Source organism: Euphorbia lathyris, chromosome 1, assembly GCF_963576675.1.
Source record: "Euphorbia lathyris chromosome 1, ddEupLath1.1, whole genome shotgun sequence".
NCBI lineage: Eukaryota > Viridiplantae > Streptophyta > Magnoliopsida > Malpighiales > Euphorbiaceae > Euphorbia > Euphorbia lathyris.
The window spans coordinates 69,431,557-69,454,574 of record NC_088910.1 but is presented as its reverse complement, the minus strand read 5'-3'; the positions used below and the strand labels follow the sequence as shown (position 1 = coordinate 69,454,574).

General features: G+C 36.2%; 1 protein-coding gene across 3 annotated transcripts in view; it reads right to left on the bottom strand.

Moving 5' to 3' along the window:
- The window catches only part of LOC136201162 (uncharacterized), a 28,378-nt gene extending 24,366 nt beyond the window's left edge, over window positions 1-4,012 (bottom strand). For 2 of the 3 annotated variants that reach the window (XM_065991754.1, XM_065991768.1), the window contains exons 1-3: window positions 3,639-4,012; window positions 1,295-1,931; window positions 50-234 (exon numbers count right to left, since the gene is read on the bottom strand). In XM_065991754.1, coding sequence (XP_065847826.1) covers window positions 50-234; window positions 1,295-1,931; window positions 3,639-3,659 — 843 coding nt within the window. In that variant the 5' untranslated portion in view covers window positions 3,660-4,012. The remainder of the gene's footprint in view (window positions 1-49; window positions 235-1,294; window positions 1,932-3,638) is intronic. The other variant, XM_065991761.1, reaches the window with a different exon arrangement.
- Between the last annotated feature and the right edge of the window lie 19,006 nt (window positions 4,013-23,018).

Here is a 23,018-nt window from a genome sequence, read left to right as displayed (position 1 = left end):
CTACCCACAACTCATTCTCAAATATATTGATCAGTTCAGTAAAGTATACCTCATCAACAAATATTAGAGATGACTCATCAATTTGGCATGAATCCAGCAACCATTTCAGTTCAGCATGATTGCCTAGGTCCACCCTTTTCATACTGATGACTGGTACAGTGCATAATTGGTCACTTTCAAGCGTTTCATTCAAGTAGAAGGCATACATGATTGTTGCAGCAACAGATCCAACATCTGCAAAAGCACGGATAGTAATCGTATGAGCATGTAATGGGTTCCCAGTTGAAGAAAATTCTGACTTCTTGGTTCTGTATTATAACACTCCTTTTTTGTCCCCTCTCTCACACACAGCTATGACATTACTATCTTTATGAATTATGAAACTTTTAGTCTGGTGCTAAGATTTCCAATTACAACAAGAAAAGAAATATGACCACGTAGTGAATTCAGAGATAGTTTTGCAACTTGAACATGAATGGATGTTAGTTATTACATCCTGCACTTTTCTTTTACCAAATTCACTAGATTAATTGTAATAGTTTTTCTTCTTTTCCTTCTTATTTCTTAAGAGGCTTTTAACACTTGTTGTTTGGGGCCATAGACCATCTAGGAAAAAAAGCCTTATAATTGAAACAAGACATCATGGATTTATGTGAAGAATTCGATCTACTTCTGTTCTACAGCTGAATTATTTGCATATAAATTGCAGTCACATTACAAATCAATAAAAAGGATAAACCAACTGAAGCACTACATGCATTTGTATAGCTGCAAAACGTGATATTAAAAAGAAAAAGAGAAACTCTATCAAAAAAAAAAAAAAAAAGAGAGAAACAAATGAAAGTTGCAAAGAGTCTATTTGTCCATTAACACCAACTGTGATGAAGTTTAATCAAAATTTGGTTACATTGTCAAACTTCTCTTCAAGTATGAATTTCAAATAGTTAAAAAGTTGAATGAAACTGCACCCTGAGCGAGAAAGACAGATTTCAAACCCCAACCATATCCATAAGGAGTAACTCAAGAACATGACCAAAAATTTACACTTCTAGTTGTCAATAAATTTCATATCCTTTACTTGACTAGAAATAATTGAAATGGTTGCACCAGAGTATCTGGTCCCATTTTTTACAACATTGCTCATTCTATTGAAGTATTCTCCTAAATATTTTATTGTAGTCTAAGATCAGCATGTACAAGACTTCTCCTATGGAAGATGATAAAACATTTTGTTAATGTTCGAAAGATTGAGGAAGCAGTAAGTTTTGTAAGAAAATATATGGAAGGAAATTACCAGAAATATCTTGTGCAATTATAGCATGCAAAAATCTTCCAGGACCACCAGCTCGGACATCTTCTTTTCTAGCTTGCAAGTACGAATTCAACCTTTTAATGCTTTCGCACGATTCCAAAATTTCCACTTGTGGGGATAATGCATTGTAAAATGATGCTGCAGACTGAGGCAGTGGTATCACTAACAGATTCTGCTTATTCTGGTTCATGCTGAAGCTTTTTTCAATCACAGGTGTAGCTAGGTTTGATAGAACATGATACTTTTGAACATCTGCAGATATGGTAACACTAGGTTTTTTCGTTGATTCATAAGAATCACCTAATGCAACGCTCACATCAGATTTAAAGCTTGAAAATGCAAATGATTTAACTTGAGAAATCTGTGACAACTTCTCAAATGCAGAATGCCCAATAGGATCCGAGAGTGAATCTTGTGCTGGTGAGTCCATAGATTTTTCAGATATGGATTCAATAGAACTTTTACTTCTTGCATCAGTAATATCTGATGCAGTTCGAGAAAAATTCAAGCTTACACCATTCCCTTGAAACTCCAAAGTATAAGCTTGATCCTTTGAGGCATTATCACCTCTTAATAGACCATCAAAGTATGGATGTTCTCGGGTTCGAATATACGGTTCCTTCAATATTGAAAAAAAAAAAAATTAGAAGGCAGCAAACTAATAGCTTTCTGAAGTAAATGTCACATCCTTTGTCATCTAAAAGGTAAAAGGACTAATGACAAAGTAAATTTCTTTTTTATTTATCGCCATGAACTGTTAACAATATAAAGACTAGAATTAACTGCTAACTGAGAAGCAAAATCATAAAAAGTCATACAGTTGATTCTATGTTTATTTTTATAGCAAGCTAATTCTATCATACTAAAGATCATTGGTTATTTGGATAAAATAGCTTATATATGAATCTTTAAACAAAACGAACTATATATAGCTGCTTGTGACGTGCAAGGACAAAAAAAAATCAAACATTTTAACCATTATATTGGTAATTACAACTCTATTGTACTAACAATGAATCTTAACAGAGAGTAGCATAAGCAAAAAGAACCCCAAAGTTTTGCTCATATTGACACTAAAAAAATTTACATATTGTTTAAACTACTGCCTGTTATAACCAAATAAAACAATCAAAAATGAATATTTCAGCACTAAATTGTAAAAATAAGCATAGTATTTAAAAGTAAAACTTAATGTTAACTCTAATAGCAATTCCTCATCTAACAAGCAGCATGAAGACACAAATAGAATTAGGATATCATCTGCTGCTACTCTCCAGTCTCCACGCCAAACTTTATTTTTTAAGGGTTCCCACATTTCAAAAACCTTACAGAAAAATTAAAACTCCTGTAAACTTCTACTTTACTTTTCATATTATATTTCTGTAATTTAGAAAATACTGAAAACTTGTTTTTAAAATAAAATATCTTATTATATTAAATTCATTAACTTATATCATTACACTTCTGTGCATTAACTTATCTCTTACCCAAATCTCATTATATTAAATTCTTTAATTTTCTTCTAAATTTATTCTTCAAGATTTGAAAATGAACAAATTTCTTTCTGTTCTTCTCTCCCCTTATGCATCCTTATAATTTTAAAATTTATAAATATAGCTTATATTTTTCTTTGCACAATTCCATCCGGTTCCATTTTCAATAAATTTTCTAAATACATTTTCCGGTTTCAGTTCCTGTTTAAATTTTGATACCACAATAATCATCATCACAGCCATTGTAATTACTACTACTACTGTAAACATTTAGCTGGCTGCAACACAACAACTTCCATCAGAAGTTTTTTAAAATAAATGAGAAAAGGCATCTTTAGCTTCTAATTTTTTCAATTTGTGTTGATTAATATCATATATATTAAGCCTCTGGATGCCAGAAAATTAGTTAAAAATATCATTACTCAAATTGTATTTTTTACTTACGGTTCAAAAGTATTGGCATATTAGACATAAGAAAAATGCTTACAAACCGTTAAAAATGCAAATGAAATGAATAAGCTCTCTTAACAAGTTAAATGTTCATTTGATAAAAAAATATATATATAAAGTTTTATGTTCACAGCAGCAAAAATTGAAAATGTTAGAGGCCTAGGATGATTATTGCCTTAACTAGTCGACATATTTTAACAAATCAATTACAAACTGATCAAATACAACCAACGAAAACAATCGACAACGGACTTGACAGTAATTTAGTAAGATTGAAGCACAGGAGTAGTTGAACAATGAACAGTGACACTTGCATGATTTAAATTTGGCCATAAAATTAAAAATATAAATATTAAGAAAAAGAAGTATAAAAGCAGAGAAACCTGCAAGGGAATTCCTGTCATTTCGTTCCGATTGCTGAATGAGGATGAAGGTTGAAGAAGAAGTAGAAAGGCTAAATTGATATAATGTCGAAGAAGAGAACATACGGTAGATTCCAAGAATAAAAAGAGGAGGAAGGGAAGACGACATTATAGAGAAAGTGGAAGTCTCCGCCATTAGAACAAATCAAACAACTATACCTACGAAATATATAAGTATTGGCTTTGCTCCGAACTTCCAAACCATGGGATGGGAAACTTTTACATACATCCACGTTTACTTGCATTCATACACAAACAGGAAGGATATATAGGGCGGCAGTTTTTGAGTTGAATTACTCTACCTAGCCACAAATTCCTACCTCTAGCCTTGGAAATTGAACGAACTACACTTTGCACAAAAATTAAAAAAAACTCAAAACCTTTCAAGAACCCTGTACAATCTTCGATCAAATCCGGACTAATTTTTGAATCGAATCATGGATGGTGACAAAAGCCGTAAGGGGAAAGCGAAAATGGTAAGATTTACGGTTTTATTACGTTGATTTACGCTTATATATGAGATCTGTGGGTAGTTTTTAAAAATCGTCGGAATCGCAGTCGGGCGTATGAACATCACGCCCGACCAGTGGTGCGGGCGTGATAGCCACATGCCCGCACCACTGGTCGGGCGTGATGTTCTTACGCCCGCACCATAGGTCGGACGTGATGTTCATACGCCCGACTAGTGGTGCGGGCGTGATGTTCATACGTCCAATGGTGGTTTTTTTTAATTTATATTTACATTATTTACATTTAAATTAATTTAGTATAATTTATAATTTATATGTTACAATTTTAGATTAACTTAGTGTAATTTTTTTGTAGACGGAGCGGCCTACTAGGGGTGGGAAATCCATCCCGTCATCTGCTCGTCGTCTAGATATGGACGACGAGGATGATACACCACGGCATACGAGATTGCGTGGTATTGATATATCTACTCGTAGGCGGAGAGGGGTTGCGACGGAGCAGGTGAGGAGGGGGCCGATTGTGGATCAGCCCGATATTCATGGATCGGAGGGGGCGACAGATTTTGGTGACAGAGAGCCTGATAGCGATTCTGTGGAAGACTACCTGAATGTGGTAGCCCAGGTACTGTGACAGTCTGCAGCTGCACGTGATCGCGAGGGTGAGGATATCGATGAGCAACCGACCCCGGTCAGACGGCCGACCCAGCGCATAGGAGGTCGCTTTGCGAGTACAGGTGTTTTTTAGTATAATTTTATAACTTTAGTATTTTTTAGTATAATTTTATAACTTTAGTATAATTTTATAGTTACTTTTATAACTTTAGTATAATTTTACTATAAACCTTTAGTATAATTTTAGTATAACTTTAGTATAAGTTTATAACTTTAGTATAGTTTTAGTATAATTTTATAACATTAGTATTTTTTAGTATAATTTTATAACATTAGTATAGTTTCGTATAATTTTATAACTTTAGTATAGTTTTATAGTTTTAGTATAATTTTATAACTATAGTATAGTTTTAGTATAATTTTATAATTTTAGTATAATTTAATAGTTTTAGTATAATTTTAGTATAACTTTAGTATAATTTTATAACTTTAGTATAGTTTTAGTATAATTTTATAGTTTTAGTATAATTTTATAACTTTAGTATAATTTTAGTATAATTTAATAGTTTTAGAATAATTTTAGTATACCTTTAGTATAATTTTATAACTTTAGTATAATTTTAGTATAATTTAATAGTTTTAGTATAATTTTAGTATAACTTTAATATAATTTTACAACTTTAGTATAATTTTATAACTTTCAGGGACCAGCAAACGTCCCAAAGCTAGTGAGGATGAGAGCTGGCTAGTTAGTGGACCGGTGGATGGTAGCCCCGTTGATGGTTCCATGATTCCTAGTTTTCTAGGACATGTTGCCTCACGGATGTTGGGAGGAGAGCTTCGGTCGTTTCTGACATGCTACAACAGATCAACAGCATGTCGAGATTTGTGAGTGTGGTTTTCTGGTGCGTCACCCGAGGTAAGAATAATTTAGTTTGTCAACATTTATTGTACTTTGTATTTTTAACTATAAACCTCAAAAACATTCAGTAATTGTATATATGTCATTTTACAGCTGAAGGAGATGATCGAGAAGACTAGTTTGTCTCACCTTCCACATATCATGTTTAGGAACCTCGACACTCCGCTGTTGACTGCGTTCGTGGAGCGGTGGCAGCCCGATACGAACTCCTTCCACATGCCGTTCTGGGAGATGACTATCCAACTGCATGATGTATGGCAGATTCTTTGGATCCCGGTCGACGGTGCGATGGTGTCCGAGTCTCCCACTACTAACCGGCTTCATGCCATGTGCATGATGATGTTTGGGGTGGATCGGGACCAGCTTCTGTCGCCGACCCGACATTTCTAGAGTGGTGGAGGTGTATTTATTGATGCTGTACACAGGCTTGTCATCCAGGGTAGGGATGACGCTACTCGGGCCACAGCGTGGATGTGGCTTATGCTCGGATCCACTTTGTTTGATGACAATAGTGGAGATAAGATTAGGCCGGCCCATCTTGCTGAGGTTTACGGCGGTGTCAGAGGGGCAACATGATTTTCATGGGGGTCTGCTACACTTGCCACGTTGTATCGACAGCTGGGGATAGCGAGCAGAGGAGACTGTTCTGGTATGTGCGGATGTTTGACCCTACTACAGGCGTGGATATACGAGTATTTTCCGGTGTTCCGGTCGCATAGACTAGCTCACATGATCCCAGCTGACCATGCCCGTGCACTAAGATGGGAGGTCGGGGTACCAGGCAAGATGACCGCCCGACTAGATACCATACGCGGGCAGCTGGACCGTATGACGGCAGCAGAGGTATTTTATAAAATTTTAGAATTAATTTAAGTATTATTTATAGTATATTATTATTTATTATTGAGTATTTTTTTTCAGGTGATGTGGTTGCCTTATAGTCCTGTCCCCGATGATGATCGGCTTCGAGTGTCCTACGCCGGTTCGATACGGTGTAGAGACATCGTCGAGCCGTATATGCCCGATTGAGCGCTGCGACAGGTCGGATATACTCAGCCTATCCCAACTGAGCTTATTAGACCTGATAAAGCAGTACGACCATGGAGGTCTTTATCGTACAAGCTCACGCATTCCTCTGTCACAATTGAGGATACCTGGCGGAGATTTCCATCGGCTTGGGGCATTGATCGGAGGAGATGCCGGCCAGTTGGATACGATCCCACTGACTGTGATCCTTCTTATATGGACTGGTATATGCGATATTCGCATCCTCATCTCCTTCATGCACCACAGGCTGGACCGGTCCAGCATGCTCGCGCCCAGGGCCGTCTTCAGTATTTTGGAGGCCCTAGGCGTATTGTGCACTTTTTTTCATATCTAAATCTAATACTGTTTTAGAAATAATAAATATTAAATAGTAAAACCAATATATTATTAACTACAATTCAAGTCATATAATAATAAATAAAGCTAAGAAATTATTATTCTTTTTGCTTTTGTATATGTAAAATCGAGTTTTCTTTTATATATTTAAAATCAAGTTTCTTCTCACCAGTCATGCGAGAAGCAAGCAGACGACAAAATATTAATTTCTGGAAAATAATCTTGGACGGCTGAACTCGAACCTAATCGCAAGATTCTATGGAAAGAAAGAGAAGAATTTATCTTCGAGATTAAAAATTGGTTGAGTCACGTATTTATTATGAATTACATGCTTAAATCACTATTTGGACATCGATTGATCCAAGGAATTTTGTCATTTGGTGCTTGATCTATCCAAAATTTTATCATTTGGCCACTAAACTATCCAAATTGGTGAAATTTCAATCCATCCAATTTAGATGGAAACTTAATAGAATTATTGACATATGATGATATTTTGATAATTAGACTTGATAAATTTTAGTTTAGAGATTTGTTTTCTTATTTTAATCTCATTAATTACTTGGGTAAATCAACTTTAAAACGTACGACATAGCTCATATGTCAAAATATCACCACATATTATAAGGAAACAATTTTATCAAGACATCATCATAATTAAGTAGAATTTAATCAATTTGAATAGTTTATGGTCCAAATGTGACCAAATAATAAATTAGTGGTCAAATATTAAAATTTTAAATAAATCAGAGTCTAAATAATATTTTATACCAAATTACAAATTGTAATTCATAAGTGAATTTCATCTTGTAATTTATAAAAAAATAAAAAATTCAAAAATAACTATAATAACAAAGTAATAATTTATACTTTTGTGTTGTCAAAGAAAAAAAGAAAAAATAAGAGAAAATGTGAACAAAAAAAAATGCTAATCCAGGAAATTGAACTCTTACCCTTGTAAACATCTACACTATGTCTTTGCCATTCAAGCTAACACTATTTCTTGTTATATATTTAATTCTATATACTTTTTAATCATAACTTATTTAATAATTATCAAATTTTAAAAAATTTCCGACCGGAGGCCCCCGTAAGTCGGAGGCCCTAGGCCGCCGCCTAGGCGGCCTCCCCCTGGAGCCGGCCCTGCTCGCGCCAATAGCGAATTTGTAAGTTTATTATTATTTAATATTATTATTTAGTATTAGTTTATATGTGTTTATTTTTTAATATTTATTTATTTTGCAGTGGGTTAGCTGGTTGTGGCGTGTCACCCAACTAGCGGCTACCCACCGATCTGACGAGGATGCTCCATGCATTAAGAGGGAGATGGATGAGTTTATGGACGCGTGGCGTCGGGCGAACTAAATTATTTTTGTAGAACTTCATACATTTTAACACTTTTGATATTATATGTACTCTTTTATGTTTATTAATTTTTATTTTAATGTTTATGTTTTTAAATTTTATTTGTTAAAGGGTAATCCGAGTTAAAATGCCGTAATTTTTATTTCTAAACGGATAATTGGAGTTAACCACAATCATCAATAATTTTTTTTGTGATTTATTCATGCGGGCGTGAGGTAATCACGCCTCACCACAGGGTGAGGCGTGATTACCTCACGCTCGCGTGTCGGGAGAGGTTTTTTCTCCCATTTCCCACCTCAAAGCCTCATAGGGTACTTTCGTCCTTTCACGGGGCTAGAGGTGGGAAATTGGGGCTGGATTTAACAACACCCTAAAAAAATGAGGTGTTGCTATTCTCGATTCCTAATTTTTTCTCTCTTCCGACTGAAACTAAAATTCTAAAAAAATATGCCATAACTTCGAAAATGAACGATTTCGAACAGTGGAGGCTCCAAGAGAAGCAGACCTAAGCATCTGCTTAGGGCCTCAGCTATCCCTAGAGCATCTCATTTAACTGACCTACGATAAAAAATATATATATATATATATATATAATAAAATTCAAAACTTATTTCAATTATAATATAATAATTATTGAATTCTCAATTATTAGAAATTATATCCAAAATTAACGAGTATTATATATTTGGAATGACAAACAAGAATGCAATCTCTCAAAATTGAATGACAAGATCACAACAGTAATACCCATAGTCTTTCTTTTTTCAATCACTGCCTCTGAATGATAAAAGGGCTTCAAAATTTATTTCATAACTTGTCTCTCAATAATAATAGGAACAAATCACAAAATTAGTTATATGGTTATTGACAAAGAGCGGATTTCAATTAGCAGATGGTGTAATTTCAAATATCATTAACAGAAGATAACTCGATTAACGGAAGATGATTTTTTTTCATTAATTAACAGAAGATATGCAATTTCAAACCTTATTGGGTGGTTAGTACCCTAGAGGTTGGAGAGTAGGAAGAACATGAAATTGCACATGAAGAAAAAAAAAACTCATCATTCATTAATGAGGCTTGAATTTGCACTATATAGTAAACGTTAGGTTTAAGATTACACTATTTTGTACATGGGGGTAAATTTATTCTTCTTCAATAACCACACGACTAAATTTGTACATTATCACATAATAATATAACCGTTAATTGTTTCCTTCTCTATAAATTTTTTCTAAAGTTTAATCTTTATTAGGTTATTATATTGGTTCAGTCAAGAATGTATTAAGTTATATTTATTGAATTTAGATTTATAAAAAAAAAATAGAACATAAAGTTGCCTAGTGCCTATAAAATACTACAGCCGGCATTAATTTCGAAGACGGGGTAAATTTCTAAAAAAATATCGTTTTTCCACTAGGCGGTCGTGAAAACCGCCTGACCGATGGCAGGCAGCCAGGGAAACCGCCAAGTCAATGCACAGGCGGCTAGGCGGTTTTTCTGGCCGTCTGTCCAATGGCCATGCGTTATTTCTGACGACTTAAGCATATAGACATGCAAATTTGAACCCGTTTTTTCGATTATTTAACTATAAAACTCTTCGAAGTGAATTTTTAACAATTATTATGATTTTCATTTATGTTCAGGTGCCATTAGAAGATTTTGGTGGTGACAGGATCGATTATAGTAGCTGTGTTGTTACTAACATGATTTTTCAAACAAGTTCAGAAGCGATTGAGTGGGCAACAGAAGTTGCAATTCAACATGGTTTTGAGTTGATTATTGGTTCGCATAAACATGGGGAAAAGCAAAAGCTCTTGAGAAGTTTTCGTGGTGAATGGTATATAGGAGTTTTGAATACTTTAGATGGGGCTTTAATAAGGAAAACTAAGACAAAAGCATGTAAGTGTAAATTCCAGCTAAAAGTCGTACAATTGCAATGCTATATCGGTTGGAAGATCATGGTTTCGGAAGGGATTAAGGGTATGCACAACCATGCATTGGTTGTTTATCTAGATGGCTATCGATAAATAGGCGGACTTAGTCCCACCCCGCGTCCAAAAAAAATTGTGCGTGATATGAGTTCGGCTCAAGCAAAGCCGTGTGCTAGTTTGGCGGCACTTCAGGAAAAGCATCCAACAGACAACCCAACTAGAAAACATGTGTATAACTATAGAGATCAGTTGAGGAAGATTGGTTTTGAGGGTAGAGACGTGGTGAGTCAATTTTTCCATTTAGCTATCGAGAACAAGTATGTGCATTGGACGATTGTAGAGCCGGATACCGATGTGTTGATGCATATGTTTATGGCACATCCATAGTCGGTGGAATTACTCTGAACCTACCACTGGTACATTGGCATGGATTCAACGTACAAAACGAATAAGTAAAAGATGCCATTTTTCGAAATGGTTGGGATGACTCCATGTAACAACAACTTCAAGATAGCTTGTGCAATTATGAAAGATGAGAGTGAGTCGAGCTATCGTTGGGTGATGAAGAGGCTGAGAAATTTGTTTAGGTTTGATGTGAACCCGACGGCTATTATCACTGATTGGGAGTTGGATTTGATGAGGCCGATTAGAGGAATATGAGAAAAATATGATGTGGATGAGGGATACAATGAGACGGTATCCTTAGGTTGTTTCTTATGTTGAGGGGACGTGGTTAGTTCACAAGGAGAAGTTTGTTGTTGCATGGACGAAGAATGTCCTACACTTTGGCAACAGAACTACCTGTAGAGTGGAGAATGAACACGCCCAATTAAAGCAATGGCGTAATTCCTCCACTAGAGCCATCGATACAGTTTGGATAAGGTTCACAAAGAAATTGAGTTTCAATTAACTACGATCAGGTATACATTTATTAGTATATATTTTGACTGCTATAATTTATTTTGATTTTATTAGTATATATTTTGACTGTTATTATTTATTCTTATCAGGTATCATTTTGAGAAGTCAAGACACCATAGAGGAGTCTCGAAGGGCAGACAAAATCTCAAACCGCCTACCTTTTGGGAGGCAGAATTCGAGTTCCATCTCCCAATCGGGAGACAGAACTCGTGTTTTCGAATGAAATTTTGTAAAAGAAATCGTACCTTGCCATGAATCGGTCCTTTTCCTTTGATGTGCCTCATTCCCGACATGATTCTCGTTCCCAAATGTGATTTTGGGAGAGATTGAGGAGTTGAGAGTTTGTGAATGAGAGAATGAGAAGTTTTGGTAAATAAATATGACAAGGGTAAAATTGTCAAAATAGGACGGTAACTATTAGCAATTCACAAAAAAATAGCATTTTACCCCTTTCTCGTTGTCTCACATATTCCATTAGTTTTATCTTTAGTGTCCACAAATTCTAATAAATCACTTTAAAATTATTAATTTTGATGTTAACTACTAATAAAATACTAGTCAACGAGTTGTTAAGTTAAATTTTGAATATGAAATTTTAAATAATAAATAATTAAAATTAAAATAAATTTAAATTATAATAATGATATAAATAAATTACTATAAATTAAATTTTAGTTTTATACATATTTTTTTTTTTTGTAATAAAGGAAGGATAAAAAGCCTGGGGGAAAAGAAAGAATAGCTACAAATGAATAACTCTACTTAACACGGATCCCCTGGAGGCCTGCATGAGGCACACCAAACTCATGGTGGCCTAAGGAATAAGAACCCGCGAAGTTTGCCAACCAGTCAGCCGCCATGTTGCCCTCTTTGTAGCTGTGAGTTAAAGTGATAATCCAATCTCTATCTCGATAGGATATGCATCGTGTGATCATCCAGGAAAAAGGATTATGTGCCTCAACCAATTCAGTCATGAACCGAAGCACAACTTGTGAATCAAACTAGAAAATGACTTGCCAAATTCCCTGAGCCCGTGCAATTTGTAGACCGAAACACAAGCCCTAGAGTTCAGCAACTGAGGATGTGCAATATCCAATGTTAGCCCTGAAGCCACCACACCAACGTCCCAGAGAGTCTCGAATAAGACCCCTGACAGAAGCAAGACCTAGGTTCCCTTTGCACACTCCGTCCATGTTAAATTTCACCCAAACCTCACTCGGGGGTACCCAAGCGATCCAAACAGTTCTCGAGACCCCATATGAGCTTCTATTATCAATGGATTTAGTTGCGATGAATTCCGTACAAAATCATCAAATAATAGCCATAGCATTCTAGGGCAGTGGTTTGGCATTAAAAACTAAATCGTTTCGAAATCGCCATAACCACCAGATACACCAAGCAAAAAATAGAGGCCAGGATATGTCCATAATTTCCTAAATGCTGAAGGTTGCTAGTAATCCACTCCTAGAGAACCTGTGACTCACCGTCTTCCTTCCAAATGCTTCAAAACGATGATTATTATGATAAATGTTCCCAAGAACCTCCACATTCCACTGTTGCAATTCCCCGGTTAGGGCCCAAAGATCATCCTCAATAGCAGCCGACTCATTCCAAGTCGAGGAGAAAAACTGGCAGAAATTAGCATGTTGCAGCCAAGCTGCCTCGAACCGGAACAGTTTGTTTAAAGGAGCCAAAATTCGTGGGTGACATAATGGGGGTATTATTAGACCGGTTACGGGTAGGTGACGAATGGCAGCCTTCGGGAATAAGTTTTTGAATTGCAGATTACACAAAGCACGGTCTCATAGACAAGCTACTCGAGTTTGATGGGAGGAGCCACGTGACCAGGTAAATCACGGGCCAGAAAACCCCATGTTAATCAACTGCATGTTATTGTTCCATTGAGAGAAGATCGTACATCTATCAAAAACACTTGGCATGCCCCCCCATGCTTTTCCTCGGAACTTTACAATTGAAATCACTGAGAATGACCCAAGCCTCTCAAACATTCTATTGGAGCAGAATCATATCCGTAAAGAAATCCTTTTTAAAGATCATTTAGGGACAGACGGACCCAAAGGTTGATAAGAACAAGAGGTCGTGCCATTGACCCCCAAGACAGATGATCCGAGTTATCATAACTTGAATTTGGAACTTATCACAATTCCAAAATAACTAGATTACCCTACTGAATCCCTCAGCATCCACAACTTCCACTTTAGAAAAATCCAATCTCCTTTTCATCTCCTCAGGTCAAGATGAAGGAAGACGAGGTTTAAGAAGCGCAAGTACTTCATGCTTGTACATAGAGATAAGATGACGACGATCATTACCATCGGCTCCAAAGCAATTCCAGGAAATAAACATTTACGCAATAGTCAAGGGCATTAGTAGACCATATCGGGTCAGTAGCAAGTACAATGGGATTGCCCCGAGGGGCGGGCAGTAGTCACATTTAGATCACGTGTACCAAGAAGTTCTTTTGAGTTATCTCCTGCCCGAATTCTTTTCTTTCTTCCCGGAGATCCATCACTTTACCGAAGGTTATCCTTGTCCCTGAGTGCATTATCAACATCCATGGAAGCATCTGTGGTGTTGTCACATAGATCTCTAAAAATATTGCGAGATTGCAAATGGAAGAACCCTGGAGGGCCAAAATCCTTCTTTTGTTCCCCATGCGCCCCTAGTGGAGTCAGACTTCTAAAAGTGAAGATAGATTTGGAGATGTTAGGATCAGTTGCGATAGCCTTGACCTTAGAGGGATGAGATTATTTAACTGTTGGGGATTAATCATCGAAAATCAACGAACAGAATGCTACCATTAAAGTTTTCTATAATCCAGTTTGAACCGTGTTAGATTACCACATATTGAACCTCAAAACAATTTTAGAACTAAGATAAGGAACTCACGGGTTTAGACTCTTCTAGAGACGGCTGAAGAATTCCATAAGTCGCAAAAATCTCCAAAGAGCTCGTGCACTAACCATATAGGAACCGAACAGATACTAGCCAAAATCTGGGAATGGAAAACAAAGAACACTAAGCATTGGTATAAGGAGCTGGCCGAAATTTACAGTGCAAGGGGGGGCTAGGGTTTTAATTCTTTTAATTTGGTCCTTAAATACCTTTCATGATTAGGTTTAGGTTAAATGTGGTTAATTTCTAATTAGCCCCTTGATGCCCCTTCGAACAGAGGCCAGTTCGACGGGCTAGTGATGCCTAGTTCGTCGAGCGACTCCCGGGGGTCCCCGAGACATGATTTTAGCCCGAATTTGATCCCGTTCAACCTGCACACGCACATAAACTTCAAAAAACATTACTCTAAAGGCTAAATTGACCCACCAGGAATGCATCCTTTATTCGGTTGAGGTACTTAAAGATTGACTTAACTGCCGTCCAGTACTCCCTATCGGGACCCGACTGGTATACGCAACATCTGGTCTCGTACATAATATGGAATACATGATAGATCCTATAGCCGAAGTGTAAGGAATCTTCTCCATGCGTTCTCTATCCTCTTTGGTCTTGGGACTCTGCTTCTTATTCAGTAACAATCTATGGCGCATAGGAAGGAACCCTTTCTTTGCTTGATCCATATTGAACCGCTTAAGAACTTTGTCTATGTGCAAGGCTTGACTTAAGCCTAGAAGTCTTCGGGATCTATTTAAAAAAATAGGGGCTGCTCAGCAGCCCCTTTAATTACATATTAGGGGATGTGAACAACATCCCCTATTTTAACCTTTAACCAAGTTCCTTTATTCTAAAACCCGGATTTAAACATCAGTCCCGACCTGGAATAAAATCAGTTCAGCCTTGACTATTTAAATCAAATGAAAAACATAAATATTTTGTTTTAATAAATATTTACAAAACAGAAAATCAAAACATCAAAACACAAAAATATATACAATCAATCAAAGTTTTAAAACTTTTATTAGAGGCCAATATATCCAATTTAACGAGCATATGCTCTAATACCACTGTTGTGGATTAATCGTCGAAAATCAATGAAGCGCAGCGGAATGCTATCGTTAAAATTTTCTATAATCCAATTTGAATCGTGTTAGACTACCACGAATTGAACCTCAAAATAATTTTAGAACTAAGATAGGGAGCTCATGGCTTTAGTATCTTCTAGAGACAACTGAAGGATTCCACAAGTCGCAAGAATCTCCAAAGAGCTCGTGCATCAACCGTATAGGACCCGAATAGGTACTAGCCAAATTCCGGGAATGGAAAACGAAGAACACTAAGCACTAGTATAGGGGTTGGCCAAAATTTACAGTGCAATGGAAGGTAAGGTTTTAATTCTTTTAACATGGTCTTTAAATACCTTTCCTGATTAGGTTTAGGTTAACTGTGGTTAATTTCTAATTAGCCCCTTCATGATCTCTAATCATTAATATAACCCTACAGATTATATTTAATTCAACTAGGATCAATTAGGTCTAATTCAATTAACCCACAATTATTATTAAGTCCCTAAAGAATTAAATTGCATTACAGTTCGATTAATAATTTATCCTATGCAATCTAATTAACCAATTGATTAATTAATTATATTTGGAAATTTAATTAATTAACCATAATCAAATTAAATATTAAATTGATTAACTTGTTACTTAACAAATAATCAATAAGTTGTTGAAACACCTTTCCACATAATTTTGATTTGACAAAATTGTTTAAGTATAATTAAAAACATATTCTAAACACACTAAGTTTAAATGCTTTGATTTATTCTACTAATGTGTTTGTTCAATGTTGAGTTAAATTGTTTATAAGACACAAAGATTAAAAGACCCAAAGCCCAATACGGAAGTCAAAGCCCAAGTCAAACAGTTAAAGGCAACTCGGCCCGCGTATGTCAAAACGCTGTCGTTATGTACAAAACGCAACTCAACGGAAGAAGGATCTAGAAGACCTTCGTGGAACAACTTCGGGATGAAGCTGCTGAGTTGATTCGACAAAGAGTACAAGACAGCAGCTGGCTAAGAACAACTTACAGACAAAGTGTTTCCACTTTGGATAAAGTTCAGAAGACACAGAATGCTGTCCAGTTGACCTTACCATAAATGGAGAGACAATCTGCCGAGCTGACCAAAAGCTGACCGAGGACAGAAGATACTCAAATCTGATTGGCCGAGAGCTCTGAGCAAGACAGGATGACAACGACAGGAAGCCGTTTCCCTCCAACGGTTATTTCGAAATTCGAAATGACCGACACCTCAGACGTCTCTATAAATAGAGCCCTTCAGTTGCTTCATTTAACACAGAACTTGATCAAGCCATTACGCTGACCAAATCTCTACGCAAAGTTCTGCAAGAAAAAGCAAAGCAATCTTACACTAAATTTCATATCTTTTGTGTAAAAGTCTAGAGTGATTATTCAATCATCTAAGGTGTCTTAGCAATCATTGTTTAGGACAAACACTTATCATTTCTAGAGATTAGAAATGAGAGGCTGAGTACTCGGTTATAGTACTCAGCGAGAGATTAGGATTGAGTAGAGGTATAGAGGAAGGTACTCTTGTTATACTCAGTTGCTAAGATTGTAAAAGGTTTGATGCTCTACCGTTAAAGAGCTCAGTAGAGAATTCGAAATCTCGGAACGTGTTCCGGGGACAGGACGTAGGCTTGGAGGCCGAACCTGGATAAATCTGCTGAGTACCACATTTCTAACCTTAAACTCCTTTATATATTTATTGCTTGCTTAAACAAAAACTGACCAAGTAAAGAGGTCAAGCTGAGTTGTGCGCATTGAATATCTGAGCTCAGGAATAGACTCTAAGTGCTATCTCCTGACTCAAGTAAAGAAACTGACCTAGTCACCAGTTGACTAAGCCAGTATCTTGCTATTCACTCAGCGCCGCTATTAAAACCTTTTTCTCACGAAAAAGAAGTCTGCCCTAACTTAAATCTTGGAACTATACTTGTAACGTTATAAGGGAACAACATAAGTCTCTTTAGTTAATTAATTGACAATTAATTAACTTGTTCTGTTCTAATTAAATATAGTACATGTATTTATGATTATATTCATGAGTTGTGTCTGCATGATCCCAAGGGTCCGTTCTCAGCCAGACATGGGTCTAAAGCCCAATGATCGTAAGTGGGTTCTAGTAAACTATTATGGCCCCGACTGATACGAGTTATTTCAGTCATCTATATAAGACACATGAAACCCAGCAGATGATCTCTCAGTATCTCTTACCAATTGCATATCTATATTATAAACCAGAGACATGGTGGCTGTCATTCTCTGCATGGTTTATTATATTTCTTGATCGAAAGTGAACTGATGAATCAGATAAGTAAACTACTTATCAGGTTATGGCCATACACTTCTTCAGTTCCACTTATCAAGTGGCCGGTGATATTAGCTTGCCGCTAGGTGAATGGTAATTCTTTCACTTCATCTATCCGCAACAACATGTGCAATGATTCATCCAACATACCCATATTTGGCATTATGTTATGGACCTGTGAGGCGTATATCAAAGTGAATGGGATCCCACGTCATTTAATATAGTGAAATCAGGTCTGGAGATAAGAGAGTTCTACACTTAGAAAGATTAATGACACGTCCACCATGAATCTTTCTAGAGCGGATCGGTCCAGTCCCACATTGAGCTACATCAATGCATATATGTACCCATATTTGACAATACAAGTGTTGCAGTGGTGCTTCCTACACCACTACATAAATACTGGATGTATAGACCTTTAGTTATATTCATTCCCATGAATAGAATATGTCTTGGACAGTTCATGTTTATCAATCAATGGATACTTCATACATGTTTCATAGCACAAGATATAAACAATATAAATTATTGTCTTTATTCATATAACACATATAAAATGTATACAAACAATATACAGAATTTCTAACACATATTCTAGAACCAACGTGTATGAACTAGGGCACAAAAACATTAGCTACAGAAGGGGTTTTGCTATTCGATTCAGGTTGAACCTCAACATTTTGGATCAGAAGAAATAGATATAGGCTCCATTTTCTTAAGGCGGGGCTTATACAGTCGCTTCAATACAATCATCCATACTCCATAATCATATGAGGTAGCCAAAGTATCATGAATATCATTCTGGGCAGCGACAGTCGAGGCAGGAATCAGGTCAATACCAGTAATTACAGCAGTCTCAGAAACTATGTCAAAAGCTGCAGTTGCGGGTTCAGATTCAGGAGGCGTAAACATGTGTTGAACCAGAATGTTTACTAACCACGACTCCTTCGCATGGCCATAACATCCATATTTCTTACAAGCAATGTACATACCCTCATACTCAATATGGTAGGAGGCACCATTACGGACAAACTGAGCCACAATAGGTTTTAAAAGATCAACTTCCACACAAACTTCACAAATTTACCACCGGCCTTCGATGATGTATTCTTATCAACCTTTACCGATTTACCAAATGAGTTGCCTATAAGCATGAGACAATCCTCATTGTAGTAGTGCAACAGTAATTCATGGAACCGAGCCCAAGCCAACATGGAATCAACTGATGCAGCAGACTGAACAAAGGAACGGGACCATATTCAAACGGTAAGATAGTGACCTTGGACCATCCATGGGCCATTCTGAATTACATTCTCTCTATCCTCATAGAGATCGAACTAACGAGATGAAATCCAAAAACCTAGATCCATAAAGTCCATCTTACCCTTTGGTTTCCATAGCTCAGTAGCACGATTCCAGAGTGTAATAAACCCAACATTCTGACCTAGTATCTTCACGATGAGGGATTCAAACCACGATTAAGTCCATTCTTCAACCAACTGGGGGGCACTCATGATGTTCGGGAGAAGAGGATTTCCATTAGTGTATTCAATTTTTCCAAGTCCAGACTCGCGTAAATCCACCGAAACCATAAGTTCAGTTTGCTGAGCATCCATACTTACTGTGTCTATAGGAACATGGAGGGGAGGGGCGAACTAGGTGATGGGAACCATTCCCCTAGGGAGGTGATGTCGGTTGGGAGTGAGGGCGGCTAGGGGGCGAGGTGAGGAGTCTATCATAGGAGGAGTATTCTTCTTATTATTATTATTGGATAGTTTTATACATTTTCAATTTCATATGTTTATATTGAAAGATGAAAAAGGAAAAAAATATAGTAAATAAAAGTCAATAATATTTACAACACATTCTATAAATAATTTTATTGGTAGAATTATGAACACTTCATCTCATCAACTTTCTCATTTTTTACATGAAAAATGTGACTTTATAACTGACAAATTAGCGAATTATTTGATAACTAAAAAATACTTAAAAATAAATATTTTCAACACTTATTAAATTTAGATGTGCTCGATAACTTATTCTGGTAAATTAAAATCTATAACTTAAAATTTTAAGTTACACTACAAAGAACTTAAAATCATTAAATTCAGCATTTTTTTTAAGTAAGCATTTTATTTTTAAGATTTATCAAAACATTTATAACATTTAATATTAGTTTCAACATATTGAGATTGTTTTTATCCAAATATTTTTTCACGGTCATTGATGTTAAAATAATAACCAATGGTTGGTCTTTTGTAAAATTAACCTCCCATCAAGATCTATGGCCACCTTCATCCATACAGTGGCGCAAGTCTCTAATCATATCTATAACTAAGCAACCAAGTATAAAAGTATATTTATTTTTATAAAAGTAAGAAAAGTTAAATTAAATTGCCAAAAATTTAATTACAGATCATACTCATAATTCATTAGCTCGAGTCTACTTTTTTGTTTCTTTTCATTAACATCAAATGAGCTTATTGTTGTGATTCTTCCAACAACATCTGCAAAATTAAGTCTTAATACATCATTTTCCCCATGAACTTGTCTAAAAATCTTGATTGCCCCCTGAACTTTCAAGCGTTCTAGTAGCCCCTTCAACTTGCATAAAATGTTCAATTAGTCCCCTAAACTTGCGTAAAGTGTGATCAATTAATCATTCGGTTGCAAAAAAGTAAGTTGCATGTGGAAGATGTGTTGCACGCACCTTAGAATGCTATTACATAATTCACATAATAAATTAAAAAGCAAGTTCTTATTTGCTCAAATGTAAAACTTGTCTTCTCTAATATTAGAACCACATACCCCGACCTTGATCGTTTTACCTTTTTTAAGACGTGTGCAATCCATCTTCTGTATTTAACTTACTTTTTTTGCAACTGAGTGATTAATTGATTACATTTTATGCAAGTTCAACGGGCTAACTTGATATTTTATGCAAATTGAGGGGGCTATCGGGACACTTTGAAAGTTCAAGGGGTCAATCAAGCTTTTTGGACAAGTTCAAGGGGCAAATGAGATATTAAGCTGCAGGGGTTGCCTTTCTCTTATCTTGGTGTCCCACTTTTTATCAGAGCTCCTAGGCGTTGTCATTTACAGCCTCTTGCAGATAGGTTCCTAGCTAATTTTAGTAAATGGAAAGGAACTTCTCTTTTATTTGTTGGTCGGTTAAGTTTGATCAAGTTGGCATTGACAAGGGCTTTTTATTCCTTCATTATTTGCAAGTGGCCAGTGGCGCTTTTGAAAAGGATGAATAATTGTATTAGGAATTTTCTATAGACTAGTTGTATTGACAAAAGAAAGCTTGTTACTATTCCGTGGAAAGTCTGTTGTAGTTCAATTGAGTATGGCAGTCAAGGCATAAAAGATTTGCTCCGGTTTAATAAGGCTCTTCTTGGGAAGATGGTGTGAGAATTACTTATTGGGAACTCTTTAGTTTCAATACTTTTAAAACGGTGTTTTCTTGCGCGTTCTAGGCTCCTGAAAGCTGCAATTTCTAATTCTTTGATTTGGCCATCAATTCGAGAGGTCTACTATATTCTTAGGGATCAATCTCACTGGTGGATTGGCAATAATTCAAAGCTGAATTTCTGGAGTGAATTATGGATCAAGCCCTCGGTGGGAGAACAATTAAATATGCCCCGTGATATCCAACGTGTCCGGTTTAATAGTGTTGAGGAATTTCTCAATGGAGATTTATGAATAAATCTATAACAACTTCCACAGGTTTTGCAACAGCATATTATGGAGATTAGGCATGGCAGTGATGATGACGACTTCTGCACCTGGATAGGTTCTTCTTCAGGTATTTTTACTATCAAGGATTTCTATTTTTCATTGGGTAATAATGCAGCAAAGGTTCGATGGTGCAAGTTTATTTGGTCTGAAGTCACTCCTTATTCTCGTTCGATCATTTGCTAGAGGGCTTTATTGGGTTACATGATGATCTCTTGTAATGGGACACTAGCAAGTATACTAGGTCATGTGTAGTTGGGCAAAACCAAATGTCATTTCCACAGGGATTGAGTTAATTTCAGAATTAGTTACCTTAATCACTAGATCTAATAAATTTGAAGTGGTTATGGTGAACATGCAGTAGACCAAGAAAACATGAATAAATTGAATCAAATACCAGGTTGGAACAGCTGTAGGTCTAGCATTGTGCCGAATGGCAATTGCTCATATAACTAATCTATTAACATAGGCATCCTTAAAGTCTCTCCTTCTTACGTTACTAAGGTCAGGTGTCCCTTTTTCTGTAGATTCTAAGAATAGTGCTTAACCAAGTGTCCTTGAGCTAAGTTATTCCAGCATTACGATTTAAGAGCATTCATAAATGAAACCTCAATATATGGTTATATTTGTGCCCGTCCAAAACAATATGCATCAAATGGCTATTTCCATGAATCAGGAGCACAGTCATGTCATCCCTTATCACTAGCATTTAGACTTGATCATTATCTAAACCATTCAATATACCATTTAATATCCATTCATCGATAAAGATGCTTCATTAACAAAAAAGGAATACTTACAATCACCATTTATGGCTGGCAAGACCGGCAACAAGTAAACTGCTCACTCATTTCCATAAGTGAATAAGATGTTCGTTTCCAAAATAAAACTAAAAACAGAAACTTGAAAGAAAAACTGAGAGAGTGGCTCCCGGTAATAATATCTTTCACCTAGGATGAAGTTTTAACCCTATACAGTAAGGGCAAAATGGTACCAAACGCAAAAATAGAAAAGAACAATAACATCACAACCATCCATTTCATCTTGGTGCACAAAAGTTGTCTCCCATGTTTCACTCTCTCATTGATTCCTGCTTGACCCGTGTGTTTATCCGAAACGTGTTTGTTCGGCCCGTTTCTGTTGCTGAATATATGATTTTGCACTTCTTTACAACTGTTCAAGAGGAATCCTTGGTGAACTGTTATTTCTGGTTGTTTCTCCCATTCTTGGTGGAAACTTTTGATATTTGTAGCTCTTTTCTATGAATGATCTGCCTCACAATCTTGTCTATCTTGCTCACATCAAATTACCCCCAACTTGAGCTTTTGCTTTTCCTCAAGCAACACAATGTACAAGGTGGTGAAAGCACATACAGTAAAGAAAGCAAATCCAGCTAATGCAAGCAATTTAAGATATTCGATTCATGAAAAAATTAAAACAAGTTAGGACTACTCAAATTGAAATAAATGATGAACTAAATCTCTTATTTGTATCATTATCACAATAAGCTGCATCTGGTCACTCATTAGCTTGCCATGTTTCGCTCCTTTTTATGGGCATTTAAGTCACTCAACAACAATGCATACCTTAGTGTGTGTGTATTAACTTTGCAATTTGGTCCAAATAAGAAGTTTGCAACTATTCGGCATAAGCAGAATCATCTCGAGGGTGTGCGGGTGAAGTTT